Here is an 18179-nt window from a genome sequence, read left to right on the forward strand (position 1 = left end):
ATTTTGAGATAGACATTTTGTTCATCATAGTTGAAAGTTCTGGAAATTAGGTGTTTGCCAGCGTTGTCGTAGAAACTTCAAAAATGACTCATTCAGTTGGGAATTGAGAGGGCTAGTGCCCTTATTAATAGTCAAAAGCGATCGGAGGGCGAATGCCCCCATACCCATCATTTCTCCAAACACTTCCGATCAACATTTTGATATAGCAATTTTGTTGAATATAGTTGAAGGATCCGGAAATTATGTTTTTGAGTATGACAACCCCCAACAACCCTCAGGAGTAAGGTCGTAAGTTATGCCCTGTGGGCATATAATATCAAAGAGAAAGTGTTGTCGTAAAAACTTCAAAAAGGGCTCTTTCGATTGGAAATTGAGAGGGCTATTGCCCTTTTTAATCGTCGAAAGTAAACAGAGGGAGAATCGCCCCTTCCCTACGCCCATTATTTCCACAAACATTTCCGATCAACATTTTCATATGACCATTTTGTCCAACGTAGTTGAAAGGTCTGGAAATGATGTCCTTGAGGATGACAACCCTCCCCCATAGCTCTCACGACAAGGGTTGTAAATTATGCCCTTGGGGCATATAACGTTTTTATAGAGTTTTGTCGTAGAAGCTTCAAAAAGGGCTCATTAGATTGGAAATTGAAAGGACTAGTGCCTTTTTTATTAGTCAAAAGTGATCAGAGTGCAAATGTCTCCCTCCACGCCTATTATTGCCCCAAACACTATCAACATTTTGATACAGCCATTTTGTTAAGCCTATCAGAAAGGTCTGTAAGTTATGTCTTTGAGGATAACAGATCCCACCAGCCCTCAGGGCAAGGGTTGTAAGTTGTGTCCTGGGGACATATAGGGTTTTTATAGAAAGTGTAGTCATATAAACTTCAAAGGGGGCTCATTGGATTAGTAATCAGACGCTCTAGTGCTCTTTTTAAGAGTCAAAGTCATCAGAGGGCAGCTACTCTCTCACCTTTACACAAACGTCATATTGTCCCGAAATGCATCTAATAGAAGTTTTGAGATAGCCATTCTATTCAAAATAGTCTAAATATCATATAACAAGGCTTTTGGGGTTGAAACAAACCCAGAGATTGGGGCAAGGGTTGTAAGTTATGCTTAGGGGGTATTAAAGGTTTTTGTGGAAGGGATGGTTGTTTAACTTCAGAAGAGGCTCAATCTTTCTCCCTTAAAAAGACTATGTCAATATAAAATGAAAAGAAATTAATCAAAAAAACTTTTTGCACAAAATAAGTTTTTCAAAAAAAAGGAAAGAGCTCCCATAAAACCAAAAATGAAAAAAATTGAATCAAGTAGTCTACCAAGCACACAACTACCGCAAATCAGTATAATAAATAAATGAAACCCAAAACAAACAGAAATTAAAATAAGTCAAGCTCAAAACGAGCAGAAATTAATCTGAATAGGTTCTAAACCCTATGCTTTCTAAAGGCCAGAATATAATTTGTAATTTACTGAAAAAAAAAATATTTTAAACGTTTTAACTTATAACTTCAAGAAATCGAAAATAGATTTAGATCTTAAAGAATAAATATTAGCATATGTATATTAAACTGACAATGCACATTTTTTTCAGGAAATTACTTTGAATATTCTTCATTAAAGTACATAACGTATGTTAAGAAATGGCAACGTGAAACCACTATACACTAAAGTACAACTGAAAATACTTCCGACTCTGTCTGCCATACCAGTAAACTGTTTGCCATTATCGTCTTTGGATGTACAAAATGATGATACGTATAGATAAAACGCAAAGATAGTAATCCTTATCATTTTGAAACTTGCTATAAATGTGAAGCTGAGAAAGACAGCACTAGTTTAGCTACTGTAGTGTTGTCTGTAGAAGAATACAAACAGGACTAAATATGGGAATCATTGATAAGATTAAAGGAAGTAAGAAACTACAAATAGCTCTTGGTGTTGCGGGAACTGCAGTTGTTCTTACTGCTATAATTGTACCGTCAGTGCTTTGTAGTAATGGACAGTGTGCAGGAGGTAGTGATCCCCCAACAGAGGCTCCACAAACAACAATTACTACTCTTAAAACCGAGTCTCCGATGACATTTACAACTCCAACATCTGATTTTTCATCATCTACAATTACTAATCAGTCACCGTCAGAAACGACAAGCACATCTCCAAGACCTGAGTCCTCTTCAACAGAACCTCCACAAACAACAATTACTACATCTATACCTGAATCTCCGATGACATTTACAACCCCAACATCTGATTTTTCATCATCTACAATAAATAATCAGTCCCCGTCAGAAACGACAAGCACATCTCCAAGACCTGAGTCCTCTTCAACAGAACCTCCACAAACAACAATTACTACATCTATACCTGAATCTCCGATGACATTTACAACCCCAACATCTGATTTTTCATCATCTACAATAAATAATCAGTCCCCGTCAGAAACGACAAGCACATCTCCAAGACCTGAGTCCTCTTCACCAACAACCGAAGATATTGGCAGCGAAACCTCAACAAATTCAGAATCAACATCTGAGACTTCAACTAGTGAAACAACCAACTGAAAACACAGATTCAACAGAGTCTTCGCAGACACCTTTTAGTGAAACAACAAGCACGTCAGAAACGAATCAATTTTATTAGGGATTCCTTCATATGACTTAGCCAATGACTATCAATTGATTAGTGAACATGGTGAAGATTTCTTGAAAATGTCGGTCTATGCGAAACTCAGCCCAGAATAGCATTTTTCTGTTCAGTTGTTGATAATTTATTTTTTGGCAATAAAATCATTTTCAAAGGTATGTTACGATATTTCAAAAAAAGCTTCCGTTTCTAAGGGTACTTAGTTAATTGAAACAGTTCAATTGAGCATAGGGGTAAGATACACAGTGTTCAGACAGCTAGTCATAATTTCGACATTTAAATGACGATGATAAAAGTTAATCACATCCCTAGATCTAGATGATTGATTTTTTTTTTCACCGTTGGATTTTTCTAAATTTTCTTATTAAGTTTTATTGTTAGTTTTAATATTTAGCCATTTATAACGTTAAAAACTTTAAATGCATTAATAGTTAATAGTGAAACTTAACCACAAATATACATTGTTAGCTTTGGCTTTTTCTTAGAAAGTACTATCCAGTCTTGGACTCAGGATCACAGACATACACTATAAAATGAATAATTGTACTCGAACAATGCTGTGTTATAAAGGTAACTTTTGCTTAAGCTTAAATGTTGAAAAAAAGAAGATTTTGCAGGATTGGAGTCAGCCAATCTTAACTAACCTACTCTCAACTATCAGCCAATCTCAGCTATCTAAGACTATCAATATCAAGGTCATGTTCAAAATTAGGAACCTGCTGTCCATAGTTTGAAATATTTTAATAAAAATATTTTCTGAGATTAGGGACTATCCGAATACGATGTCTTAGCAGCTTCCAACAGATGACAACTCCACAGTGAGTTAAGCAGCTTTTCAGCATCTTCTAGAGGTAATGTCAACTCTTTGGCGGCTACGCTTTCTCTTTCAAAAAGTAGCTTCAAAGATTCTTCGTAAGTTAATGGAAATTTTAATACAACCTTAGGCTGAAAAAAGAAAACCAACGTTAGTTACAATAAGTAAGCTAAACAAAATTCAATACTACTTTTCTAGGCTCTGTAAGCACCAACAAGTAAGAAGGTAGACTAGGTATTTGCGAAGTAAATACCTCTCACGAGTAAATCTTAAATACGTCTTGGCAACTAAGGAAAGTCTTGGCAATGTGAACTCAGAGTCTCATTTTCAGTTTCAGTCCTAATTACTCAATATAGCTCAATGCCCGAGTCACACTATAGTCTCACTTGGCAGTAAAATTAGAAATGCTTAAGTTTGTTCGAGATATTACTAGAAATTTTTCCCTTGCTAATTTCTTCAGTTAAGTTACGTTCAGTTTCCACATGTAATATTTATGATTGACCAATAAGAATGAAGATTTGAGGCATAATTTCCAGAAGCCAGGAAAGACTTACAAATATTAGTTACCATATCTGCATAATGACACTGGTAAAAGATTCAAAGACATAATACATAGTATCGTTATCGTAAATAGTATCGTAGTATCGTAGAGTGTATCATAGCGTCGTAGAGCTGAAAAGACGTAGTATCGTTATGCGATACTTGGAACATAGTAGTTTTGATATAAGCTTTTGAATCAATTTCTTGTCCAATCCATTTACTTTTTATGTAGTACAAATGAGACATTCAAGCAAGGAGAAACACATGTTTCATAAGTCTTTTAATAATAAGTGTGACTATGATGTGGTTCGGGCATAATTTTTAAGCTAGACTAAGGTCAAAAGCTCAAAGATGGAAATCCAGAGCAAACAAATGCGTCACTGAGGCTTCTAAAATAATATTTTTGACTTTAGATGCCTTTGGGTTCCAAAATTAGAAGACCGATACAGAAGATCCGATTACTAGTGAGAATTTCCAAACAATATTTTTTCCACTTAAAATTGACTGTTTCTCTAGCAAAACTTTGATGTCAATCAACAAAAAGCACGGACTATTTATAAACCTTTTCCGTCAATGTGGGTGACCAGAGGGTGGCTCAGGCAAAATGTTGTCAGTAAACGAATGTGTGAATGACGTTGTTGACACAAACTGAAATATTTTCAGCTATTTGTCTTATATTCAGCAATTGTCTTCCAGTTATTTGTCTTTATCTTTAGACAGAATTATCTAAAAATAAACCTGTCAAAATTTTCAAAAGTGAGTTGTAGAACTCACCGCTAACTTTTAGCTTTATGTCTACGCCTCTCTAAACGGGAACCAGTGGCGGTTCTGGCCTCTCTTGCGCCCGGGGCAAAATCTTGATTAGTGCCCTCCCCCCACCTGTCTCACAAAACTTCCGTCCTAATTTTAACAAAATGTTTATTTATTAACAAACTTTTCATTCATTAACAAAATTTTCTATTTATCTGACTTTTCTCGCTTAAGCCTCTGCAAAATAATTAATTATTTCGTTAGGAATAGTGATGAAGAGCCTGATGGAGAGTGATGAGGTGCCCTTTACTTTATTTCAATAAAAATGAAACATCAAAAATTACAAAAGAATTATAACCGTTAGATTATTTATTTGAAACTTTGGGCCCCTAAAATTTCTGCGCCCGGATATGTGCCATACCATGTATGTGCCAAAATAATTACGTTTCTTCACATACATTTTTATTTCTTGACAGTGCTATTGAATTCGAAAGAAAAAAACTAGTTCGGAAGACAACCAGCTACTTCTTAAAACTGACCACCTACTTTTTTCCAATTTCCTAGAAATATGACTTTCTTTTTTTCTTTTTTTTAAATTTGACTCGATAGTAGTTTTAAGTAATTTTTAATGGCTATCGATTTCTATTGTTTTTAACCACAACCTCGCGTCCCGTACCAGATATTTTCATATTGTTTCTTGTGTTTTGTACAAGTCAAGATAGAGGCTAGGAAATATCTAAAAAAATATATATTGGCTAATAATCAGGGTGTTCAACTCGAAGGGAGGGCATGTTGATGGTGGGTGCAGCGGCAAAACTTAAAAAAAAGGCAACGTGTTAGTCATTTGCTAGTTTACATAATATTTCAAAGAGGGGGTAGAAGGCACCAAGGTTAATTTTGGCCAAGACATAACTGACTCTAGGGAACCCTGTCCGTAGTTACGGCCTCTGAAGATTAGTTATCTTCAGAACTTGTTTGTTCTTGAAAGCATTAAAGATAAGCTTATATTTTGATTGATGAAATCTCTTTAAAATAAGAGGGCACCGAATAACCATCGAAAAATGATTCTTCACCTTAAAAATAAAGGCAAAAGAAAACTTAAAAAAATAATAATAAAAAACTTCCTATGGTAGAAGATTCCATGGTTATTGTATAGAAATTGTAACCAAAATTTCTCTTTCGGGATGAAAGAAGAGACTTATACCTCCTTTTCAATTGATGAATGATCTTCAAGCATTATCATATGATCAGGTCTTGAGTTGAAAATGGAGCTGTACAAACCTATTGCTTCAATTTGTTCTTCTTCTTTTTCTTCATCTGAAAATTAAAAAGGACAAGGCCATGAGCTTCAACAAAGAGATAAAGGAGGGTAATTATCAAACTTCGAACAAATTAAATTTTGCTATTCGTTAGTTGATCAATATTTATTGGTCTGTCTATGTACGATAAGAAAATTTGAAATAGAGCGCTTAAAAAGAGGCTTATTGATAACGACCTGTACGATAAAGTTTTACCTCAAACATTTTACTCAACAGGATGTGTATCAAGTAATGAAAAAAAAATAAAATATAATAGCAAAAACGTTTTATAACTGAAATACTAAGTCTCCGATTTTCCATGCCCTGTTTCTTAAAAAAAAAAAAAAAAAAAAAAAAAAAAAAAAAAAAAAAAAAAACAACCGAAAATTAGACACCAGACCCGAAAATTACCTTTGTAAACGTTTTTTTTAACAACTGTGGTCATTTACTCAGCTTTGATCAATTCTTCTGTTTAAACATATACTAAAAAAGAAGACAATTTATCTAAGAAAGGAAAAAAATTGGATTTCATCAATCTTAAACTCCAAAGGAAATTTTTGGCACTTGCCCATTTCCACCCCCCTTATAACACACACACAAACCTATAGAAGAGAATTCAAATTACATTATCTTTTCGTGCATTATTACAAACTTCTAGGGAAAGAGGATAAACTCGAATGTCAAAGGCAGAAACATCAAAATTTCTACTGAGTTTTCAATGAGAAATAAGCAAATGAAGAGTTACAAAAAGCAAATACACAATTTTTCTACTGTACTATATACTACACAGAAAAGTAGTTTTTCAGTCTAATTAAAGAGAATTAACGGGAGTTAAAGTAAATAAAAACGCAATAAAAATTAAAAAAATATGGTTATTTCAACATGCTCAGCTGCCATCTGCTGGACGGGTTTTTCAAATAAACCGAACCTAACACAAACAGATTAGAAAAAAAAGAATAATTAGAAAAAAGTTTCACTTGAAGTTTATCAACTTTGGAAATATCCTCTTCCAACAATTAACTTTGGAAATATAGTAAAAAATTATCAAAATGATCCAAAAAAACATTTTATTCTAACGAGTACGCTCTGATATGAATAAAATCAAAGTCGTCGATAAGCTAGGTTATACGTCGAGTCATTGACTAGTTAATAACACAAGAGAGTTATATCGTACTTTTTGGATATATTACCTTGGATACTTGGTAAATTATCCATTGGCTGTATTCAGCTCTACCTTTTTTGATCCAGCCCATTGTCATCAGTCGCTGCTAGGCATTCATATACACAAGATCGTCTGCATTTTTAAGATAATCAAGATGATTAAGAATATTTAAGATAATTAAAATTATCTTATCGTTCACCTTTTATGTATAATTCACTTTAAGAGTAAGAGTATTTTGTTTAAGATTAAGACTGGAGAAGTTAAAAATAATGTTGAAAATTTAAAGATACATCATGAGATCTTGCGACAGTAAAAATATATTTAGCATTCTGTTATTTATTGTTCAGACGTACAAAACGGTTGAAAGCCAACCAAAATAAAACATTTATATTGAATCAACTATATAAAATAGCTGGACCAATCTTTTAAATTGTGTTTTTGATAAGTTCTTAAAAGGTTAGGAATAATATCTGGAAACCATGGATCATTAGAATTGTACTTAGCACCCTTTTCCCATTGCTTAGGCGTATAAAAAGCTCAAGAGGAAACCAAGGTCAAGTATCTCTATAAATATTTTAAGGAACGACTTAAAGCTTTTTCAAAGTTGAGCTAAAAGCGTAAGCAAGGTGATTTTTTCAAATATATTTCTGTCAGAAGGAGAAGCGAAATTTTGCAACTTTGAATCTGCAACTCTTCATGGACATGAAGCCCATTGCTTTCGCCAGAAAACTTGAAATATGGCTCGCCGAGCTTTGAAATAAGACCTATGAAAAGCCGTAGCTTCCTAGAATGCACGTATGTAATCACTCAAAATAATGTTTTTTTTTTTTAAAAGAATACATTGTATATTTACATGAATATATGCCTTATATTCTTCATAACTTGTTTTTAAATTTACCGTTTCCAGTTTTGCATTGTCGCACGGTAGAACATCCTCTCCGTGAAGCATCTACAAGGTCTGAACAAAGTATTGCCATGCATAAAACATCAATTTAAAAGATTTATTTCTGCTATTACAGGGACTGTCAAAAACCTTACATGGTTAATTTACTGCACTGTACAAGCTACTAATTCGAAAATGAATAAAGACAGTTTTTTTTTATCAAGGTTAATGCCGACAAATTAGACTGCAATTCTCAAGGCTGGAAAGCTCAGCTAGTTTGGGGCCAAAGTGAGAACCACCATAATAAGGACAGATAATACAAACAATCTGAAAATGATCCTTCTATCAAATAGCTAGCGGTGAAGGTTTTTGCAAGACAGGCTACTGGTAATTCAGGCTCTTTGCAACGTATTCACTTATACTCTGACAAGATTCTAGTTTTAGTTTAATTTTTATTCAACAAAAAACTAGTTTTCTCCAAGGAAGTCTTAGGCGTTACGGAATGGCTGTTCCAAGCTGTATGATCTGTGTGTAATCAGAGTGCTCACAATTGGGAACACCCACCAAAAAGTTTCTAAAATTGAAACTCAGTTAAGCCCTTCTTCACATTTCTGCAATTATGAGCCCTCTGTGATTTAAACAATGGAAAAGAAAGAAAATGCTGAAAATCAATACGAATGTGTAGGTCCATACCAAGGTAAAGTAAATGTTCTTCGACCTGGAATACTATCTTTAAGCTCTACTCAAAGTAGAGTCTTCACCTTGTCTTCAAAAAGATTTGACCAGTCTACCGATTAAAGAAAAAGTACATGAAAAATATTATTATTTTTCCAATTAAAAAATATATTTGAAGTAGCATGTATTACCCTCAGAGTCACCTTCATCTGGTTGAAATGTTCGTTTGATAAAGTAAATGTGCGTTTTGTACAACAGTCGAACCTCGTCCTCCATACCCGGCATAGGCGACTTAGGTTGGGACTCCTAAAAAGAAGCCAAAATAAAAGTGTAGCAGAACATACTCCTAGAGTGTCAAGGAAACAAAATAAATAATGATTCCCTCCATTAGTTACTCCTTTAACTATATTTTCACTACAACAGTCGGTAACTAAGGGATAAGTTAACTTTACTTTCTACAGGAAAAAGTGAACAATAAAAATAAGAAAAAAGAGATACCACCTGCTTGAAGTTATATTGACAGACACACTGACTCAATATAACTTATTCATTGCTCGTTGAGCAGAGTGAAGTAATTTCAATTCTCCCCTTTGCTGATGTTAGGAGTGCCTAAGGAAGTAGCTAGGGCAAAATATTATATTGCATTCTTATAAATGGTTTACCCTTTCTTTATCTATATTCCACTACTAAGATGCTCGCAGATGATCAATAACTGTACTCATCAGCACCAAGCGTTGGTAGCAAACATCTACAAAGTGACCTCGATTCTCTACGTCAATGGTGTTATCTGAACTAATTATCTACAAATTAATCTAAGTATGTATTTCTTCATTACGGTCGAAGCTACAAGGCTGATTATTCATACTTTATTCAAATATAGCACTTCCATGAAGTGTGTCTATGCGTGATCTTGCATTTTCTTTAATGTGCCTTGGAAATACAATAGACATGTTTTTGAAGTTGTAAGAGTTGTTAACGTGAGCATTAAGCTGCACTTTCGTGCCTCTTGAGCATTAAATTGCACAAAAGATTCAAGCTGCTCGGCAAAAACTAATGACATATTTGAATTTTGGGCATGAAATTCATATCAAAATCATATCCAGATTTCTTCGCACCGAAACCACTGTAGGGTAAAGCTGATTTTAGGTAGTCTTACTACCTTACGGGAAGTTATGGCGTTGGTAGACTCAAGGATGAGAATTTGAGAGGAAATTTCTAGAAACAGTCGAAAATTAAACCGTAGAGTCTAAAATTTGACAATTTAGAAGATGGATAGAAAAATTCAGGAAAATAGTTTGTAAATTAGCAGATGGTGTCTTAGGGAGGAAAGTTAGAATCGCAGCTAGGAATATTGGTGAAAACGCTTTAAGTATTTGGGAGATAGATCACCTGAGAACAAAATGAATGTAATAAAAGCTGAAACAGCATTAAAATATTAATTAAAAAGATGTGAAATAGGGGACATGGATAAAATTTCCAAAGACCTTGAAGATGTAGCCGGACGGTATAATAGTAAAATATTGTATTGGCAAGTTTTAAAAAATGAGAGGTAACAGTCAATCTGGACTTGTTCCAGTTAAAGATAGGAGGGAACCTCAAATAGTTATAAGAAAAGAGTTAAAGAGAGCAGAGCCGAACATTTGGAGAATGTACTAAACCGCGATAGAGGTACAAGAATTGATATACAAAAGAATGAGACAGTTTGTGACAATTTGAAAGTGAAGGAACATTTATTTTTCCGTGAAAAAATTAGGAACAGTACTAAAGAATTAAAAAATAATAAGGCTTCAGGTGCTGAAAGCGTGGTAAATGAATTGAAAAAAGAAATATTCAGTTCGAAAATAATCGGCCGCAAGAATTAATACAAGTCAAAACAAAACTGAAGATCAAAGAAATAATACGGTTACAATACATGTGACCACAAGGAGTAGAATGAATTAGAAATAAAAGTGAAAAACGAAGAAATGTGCGGTTTGATGATAAGCGGCAACAAGAATTATAAGCGACAGCGAGAAAGCGAGTATGACTGGCCACAAAAACGATCTAAATAGGTCATAACTTTCGGAAAGAATTCGTATTTTTCCCAGGGTGGGTGGCTGTATCAAACCTGTGGTGTCGTCATGACATCAAGAAAAGGCTCAAACTGTCCGCAGTTAGAAGGCAAGTGACAATGAGGACCCATATATAGAAGCCTACTGCGGCCCGGCTCGCTATAGCTGACGGGCTATATATATATATATATATATATATATATATATATATATATATATATATATATATATATATATATATATATATATATATATATATATATATATATATATATATATATATATATATATATATATATATATATATATATATATAAATTGTAGCGATTTTAATTATAATTATAATGGTAATTCAAATTTTAAGGATTGCTGTAGGCAACGCTAGAACGTTGGTTCTGACTTATTTTATATATTTTACTCGTATTAAACATAGTACTATAATATTCATTATAATATTACAGAATTTATAATATTAACTAAATTCTATTTATGTTTTAAATTCATATGACTCTAATATACTATCTCGTCAGTTGCAAGGAATATAATGTGCCCTTCTCTACCAAAATCTTTTTTTTCTTTTCCATTGGTTTATATTCTGTTTTGTTTTTGTTTTTTTGTCAGCGAGACAAATTTGTTCTTCATAAACATTAAAAGGCCAAATATACTTCGTTTCTAAACAAATTAAGCTAGACTAAAACTAGTTTTCCTGCATTCTACCTTCTTCATCTGATGCAAACTTATCAGGGTGAAAATCTTTTCGATCCACAGGAAGCAGCCTAAATTATAGCAATTTTAGTTATAATTATATAATCTTACCTCGATCTCATCTAAATCAATCCCGAAAGGTGGTAATCTCGACGACCAAAAATCTAACATCATTGGTTGGGGGAAAGGAATTTCCCGAAGATGACTTGAAAGTTGTTCAGTTATTTTTTCCAGCTGTGAAGTCATTTCATTCCGCTGAAAGTGAAAAACTTAAGATGAACATTCCAGTGCGTATTTTAAATGCGCACTGTGCTCCGACTATATGCACTGCCTGTATATTCTGACTGTAAATTAAACTTTCAAAATTTAAAATCAAATACACCTTTGCTTCGAAGAATCCAGCGGAAGCTCATCATAATAATTTTTTCTCTCGATATAACATATTCCTCTATGCCGCATATTCCTCTCGTTTTCGTTAAGGGTGTGATACTAACTTAGGAAATAAAATAGCAGACCTGGCATGAAAAACAGTGCAAAAGACCTAACTTAAAAGAACTCAATAAGCAAAACATTCAGATTGGTATTTTGAACAGCAGAACTTTTCATCAAACTACAAATATATAAGAGAGGTTCCATTTACTTTCAGGCAAGGATTTTACCTTCATAGTTTCAGATACGACTGAATTTGACAAATTCTAAAAATCAGCAAAAAAACTGGCCTAAGATCCAGGCCAGCAAAGATAGTTCAACGGTTCGTTTTTTTGTACAAATGAGTCTTAAAAATATATTGAAACTACCCTTAATTGGAATGAGCTCTAACAGTCTTGTGTCTTTTATTTAAGACACAATTAAATTTCAAAAAGGAATACATACGAATTTCAAAGATACTGATTTTCTCACCGTGGATAAGTATCAAAATCTTTTCTTTTTTAAATAGCTTACATTTTCGATTTTTTTTTGCTCACTTAAATGAACTTTTTGAGAAAGGTTTTTAGTTTCTGGGCTCCAAGTTTACACACTCTCAGTCCGCCTCCCCCAAAGGTGACCGCAGAGCAAGGGTACTTGAGAATCGAAACCTAAACATTTTGAGCCCAAATCATGACCTCTGGAACCCTTGAAATCGACCCTCGGGGCCCTTAGGGTGTACAACATATTCATATAAATTTAAGTAAAAACTCCCAAAATTAAACAACACCTAATACAAAGGGAAAGGGGATTCCCATTCTCTCTTTTTCAGTTTGGGTGCAGTTTACTTTTTCGGTAACTTTTATTGGCATACATATGAATCTTTAATGATTTTGGGAGGAGGGTCTAAGCCTATCGGATAAAGCTAGAACAAAAGAACCAATAATAATCCGGTTATGGTAATATAAATAGATTAAAGTACATTTCTGTACACCACATTCCAAGGCTGAATAGATCGAATTGTCGACTCTTTTTTCCTGCATCTCGACCAGTTTCCATGATCCTGAATCTATCAGTCTGTTCAAAATGCGTAACTTACCATTTTTCTCATTTTGAAAAAAAAAAAAAAAGAAAAAATGGATATTCTGACACAATTTTTTTTTGCAATTTCTTGGAGGCCAAAAAATATTGTCTCGTGAAAAAAAAAAACAATTACTAATAATAACAAAAATAAAAAATAACTGTCCAAAGAACCGACTCTTTAATTTTTTTGCTCCTTTGAAAACCTATATTTTGTATAGGTTTTAGTTCGATACCCTCCGTCAATAGATGCTACTGATTTAATCAGCTAGGTAAGTCCTGCTGAATCAGGGATATCGTATATTTACTAAAAGTCCATTCACAATGAAATTTTACTGATACCAAGATTTAAATAGCGCTACTTTCAGCCCATCAGTAGTGATATGCTACATAATTTTCTGATTGGCTGACAAATTCTATGAACTTAACTTGGCGCTAATTAAATCTTCGAAATAGTAAAATCTCGTCGTGAATGAGAGATTAGGGAATCACATCGCTGATAGACAAAAAGCTGCAAGAAATAATCACGTTTAGCAGCGGTAGCACATTATAGTATATGATTTTCTGATTTGAAAAATGCGCAAAATAGGGACGCTCTGTATTTTTTATGGAGGTATTCTAAGAGGGTAAACACGATTCTAAAATTTTGGAGAAGTCTTAATGAGCGAAATAATTGGATTTAACAATCTTATTTTCTTGAGAAATAGGTTTTCGATAGGCCTAGAATTTCTATTTTATTGAAATTTTTTATGAACAATTTCTATGCTCAGCATTAAAATTAACAAGAAATTTGACCCATCATACTCATCGGAATCACAGGTTTTTTTCATGGACTTAAATGGGGAATTGTGTGTTTAATCTGGAATTCAATTATTCTTATCTTGTTTGAACTGATAGTCTTGTTTGATCTGTATTTGTCCGGTCAAAACTTCTAGCCGGCGAATGACGCAAGTACTAAACTATTTTTATGATGGAAATGGAGATTATCTAAAAAAAAAAGAAAAAAAAATTAACAAGTTGACCACGGCTACTGATTTTGTAGTCATTAAGACAAACAAAAGGCCAAAAATCTAAAGTTTGAATGAATAAATGAGTTTTATTGCCCATCACCAAATAAAGAGATTTACAAAGATGAAATATCAAAAGAAAAAGAAATAAAGAAAAAAAGGAAAAGCACACATAAGAAACAAAGAAAAGAGATGCTCTAGCAACTATTACGGATCTAATGTGCACTTGACTCGGCTAATCCTATCGCTAACCACTACAAAGAGGTCCACCATTTTGTGTTTTTCCGAGGCACGCGTCTTTTTCATCCACAGAGGGAGATTCAAAAGCTATTTTCTCTGCTCGAAAAACGTTGAACGGATTGCAAATTCACGCTTTTCAATCAGAATAATCCAGAAAGGAGAAAGCGCCAGAACATGTGACATTACAAAAGCGCAATAAAGTCTTGCACACACAAGATGATTGTACAGACGTTTACAACAAACCAGCATACCGTACCCTTTAGGAAATTTTGTCAGAGCAATGCAAGATCAGTAGTTTGCGCATAGGCTTATATCAGACGTAATCGGTTGGTCGAGATAAGTAAATTGTTCAGCAAAAGAAACCGCTGTATCACCAGAACAAGCGGTGCGAAACCAGGATCTTTAGCTTTCCGCCTAAATGCACTTTTAATGCTACTTTTCAATGAGTTGATGGTTAAATCAATCTTATCATATTCCATGCTCAAAATACGATAATTACCTTCAATCTAAGAAACAGACCTGCAAATACTGAAGATGCCATCAGCATAACTTACGAATGGGATGTCAGTACCAGTGATACATCAGCGCTCCTCGACACATCATGTCCCGAAAAATATAGCGTTACATCCGGTTCATTCAAATTAAGCGGAAGGTTTGCAATAAGGCAATGTACATGTCCGCGACTCACACCCTTTTTCGACACACAATGAAGACAGAGAAACAGAAATGTCTATTTTCCAATCTGGATCACCAAAATCCGTTGCTTTCACAAGAAACTGTAAGGCCAGTGGCTCGGACGATTATTTTTGATTCGTTCAAAATTTCAGGAGACTTGGAAGTAGAAAAAAACCCATTAAACTTCATCAAGTTTAGCGACCAAATTTTATACATTTCCGTTATAGATAGTACGTATCTTAGGTCTTACAGAATAATAGCCGGTCCTGCTAAGGAACAGACCCACAAATACAAAATTCCCAACTTTTAAAACATAATTGTGTTCTTGTCCGAACACAGACACAGATATTTCATGCCACCAAAACTTTTATTTGTGAAGGATGGGATGGGGACAAGAGCCAATTTATCTGTCTCGGGAGGCAAGACAGCAGACAAATCCTGTTTGTATCTAGGTGCCGGAAAAGGTCCCTCATTCCAGCAAATACTATTTTAATGGCTAATTTAGCCCAAGACGAGATATAGCTTCTACCCAGTCTATCTCAGAAGGGCCCGATCCATGAAAGAAGCTAACTGGTAAAAAGGAGACTTACTCTTCAGTCGTTCTTGAGATAACACAGATGTCGCCTCAAAACAGTACTTTCAATAAGCAAAATCGATTTTTTTTTTTCCGTCTCAAAACTTATAAGCACGTCAAAACTCAAAACTGAGTCATATCTAAACATACAAATAAAGCAAATCAAGGAGTTTTTACTAGCTAAGAACGGCCAAGAAAAACATATCTCTAATCCATGCTTCTTAGTTTCAGAATTTTGCAAATCTAGCATAAAAACACATAAAACTGACTCGTACTTTCATATGTCTCATAGAAATTATAGCCTACTTGTACAAAGGATTGTATAATGCTGCATAGTTGAATTATCAAACAGTTCGTGGTAACGAACTGTAAGTAAGAACCGACCCGGCTCAATAGCAATTGAAACTCTAAAAAACGGAATTTTGACACCAATAGATACATCAAAAGAATTCGATTTTTATGCTGATTTCAAATATCTAAGTTTCATTAAGTTTTATCCCATCAAAATTTACAAGCCTGAGAAAATTTGCCTTATTTTAGAAAAAAAGATCCCACATTCAGTCCCAGATTTTGCATACAAGTCCAGTAGACATTGTTCTTCACGAGTCAATCCAATCTTTCATCCCTTAGTTCTATGACTATCTACCTTAGTTCTGCCCTAGGAAAGACGTATGGACGGATGATAGATAGACTTATCTATCAACAAAGGATATGACATCATTTTTATACAATCCTAAAAAGGGCTTATGCCAGATTTGTCATCTCACTCACTCGGACTATCTGTTTTGGGTTTTTCGTACAATTAGGAAATTAAATAGAAACAAAAACAAGTTTTTCAACTAAAAATAAACAGAAATTATTACATATATGAGTGTGTTAGCCCCCTCATTAATACGTAGCTCTTTACGCAAAAGTTTTTTTTTAATACTTTCAAAAGAGCTATTTATTCTAATTAAACGGCCTATGTGATTCAGGGGTCATTCTTAAAGAATTGGAACAAAATCAAAACTTTAGCGTAAAGAGCAAGATATTGACTAATGGGCAAACCCCCTTATAAACGAAATAATTTCTGTTCGTTTTAAGTTCTAATGTTGCTCCTTACTTTCAGATGAAAAAACTTGCTATTTTCTATTTAATAAAGGACAGAAGGCATTAGAATCAAACTAGATTTCCATGGATAATTTCATTGCAGACAAATTCAGCACCACCTCTGGTTCCATTCTTTCCCAACTATTTTATAAGTCTATTCCATTCTGATATTTCTTCTAAAAAAGTATGATATCAGGAAGCTCTATATTCCCTGCCATTCCTATTTTGCAATTCAGACGAATTTCCTTGTTCTGTTTCTCGGAATAGAGAAAAAATGAGAAAAACCATTACGCAATATTTCTTATCTGAGATGTGCTAAAGCTGTGTCAACTAACTTTATCCATGAAACAACAAACAACATGTAGTCACTTGACAAGAGACTAGTTGCAAAAACATGTCAAAATCTTGGAAAGCAAGAACGTCACCCACTCCCACCTGTCATAGATATCGCAGCGTTCCTAAATTCGGAAATAAAATTTACCTACAGAAGCAAAACATAGTGAATAGACAAGCCCGTATCCTCGCAAGGGGATTTTATGACAGTCATTCGTCCCCTTAAGGAAAATTTAAACTAGAATAGAGTGACACTTCTTACAATCCTCGCAAGGGATTTTATGACAGCCATTCGTCCACTTAATGCATATTTTAACTAGATTAGAGTACACTTCATATAATCCTCGAAAGGGGATTTTTTGACAGACATTGGTCCACTTAATTAAAATTTAAACTATATTAGTGACACTTCTTATAATCCTCGAAAGGGGATTTTATGACAGTAATTCGTCCACTTAAAGAAAATTTTAACTAAATTAGAGTACAGTTCTTAGAATCCTCGCAAGGGGATTTTATGACAGTCATTCGTCCACATAAGTAAAACTTTAAATAGATTAGAGTGACACTTCTTAGACACCTCGCAAGGGGATTTTATGACAGCAATTCGTACACATAAGGAAATTTTAAACTAGATTAGAGTGACACTTCTAAGAATTCACACAAGGGGATTTTATGACAGTAATTCGTCCACTTAAAGAATATTTTAACTAAATTAGAGTGAGACTTATTAGATTACTCTAAAGGGGATTTTATGACAGTCATTCGTCCACTTAAGGAAAATTAAAAAGAACTTGGTGACACGTCTCAGCATTCTCGAAAAGGGTTTTATGACAGTCATTCGTCCACTTAAGGAAAATTTAAACTAGATTAGAGTACACTTCTTATAATCCTCGAAAGGGGATTTTATGACAGTCATTCGTCCCCTTAAGGAAAATTTAAACTAAAATAGAGTGACACTTCTTACAATCCTCGCAAGGGATTTTATGACAGTAATTAGTCTTTAAGTAAAATTTAAACTAGAATAGAGTGACACTTTTAATGATCCTTGCAAGGGTATTCTATGACAGTCATTCTTCCCCTTAATGAAAATTTCTACTAGATTAGAGTACACTTCTTATAATAATCGAAAGCAGTTTCTTAGACAGTAATTCATCTACTTAAAGATAATAAATAAACGAAGAGAGTGACATTTCCTAGAATTCACTAACGCGAATTTTATTTCTGTTATTCGGACCCTTAAGGAAAATTT

The 18179-nt window shown here is 34.0% G+C and overlaps 2 protein-coding genes across 3 annotated transcripts in view; one reads left to right on the forward strand and one right to left on the reverse strand.

Annotated features, from left to right (window-relative positions):
- Positions 1–1849: 1849 nt before the first annotated feature.
- Positions 1850–2807, forward strand: LOC148956289 (uncharacterized). Its single transcript, XM_089102732.1, has one exon. It carries the CDS (start codon positions 1890–1892, stop codon positions 2565–2567), a length of 678 nt encoding a protein of 225 aa, XP_088958858.1. The 5' UTR covers positions 1850–1889; the 3' UTR covers positions 2568–2807.
- Positions 2808–3373: 566 nt separating this feature from the next.
- Positions 3374–18179, reverse strand: part of LOC148956290 (ribosomal oxygenase 2-like) — a 58822-nt gene continuing 44016 nt past the window's right edge. For both annotated transcript variants that reach the window (XM_089102670.1, XM_089102590.1), the window contains exons 6-9: positions 11639–11782; positions 8963–9077; positions 5958–6070; positions 3374–3594 (exon numbers count right to left, since the gene is read on the reverse strand). In XM_089102670.1, the coding sequence (XP_088958796.1) occupies positions 3412–3594; positions 5958–6070; positions 8963–9077; positions 11639–11782 (555 nt within the window). In that variant the 3' untranslated portion in view covers positions 3374–3411. The remainder of the gene's footprint in view (positions 3595–5957; positions 6071–8962; positions 9078–11638; positions 11783–18179) is intronic.

The sequence above is a fragment of the Artemia sp. Qi Xiang Cuo genome, chromosome 1, assembly GCF_049724085.1.
Source record: "Artemia sp. Qi Xiang Cuo chromosome 1, ASM4972408v1, whole genome shotgun sequence".
In the NCBI taxonomy this organism is placed as follows: domain Eukaryota; kingdom Metazoa; phylum Arthropoda; class Branchiopoda; order Anostraca; family Artemiidae; genus Artemia; species Artemia sp. Qi Xiang Cuo.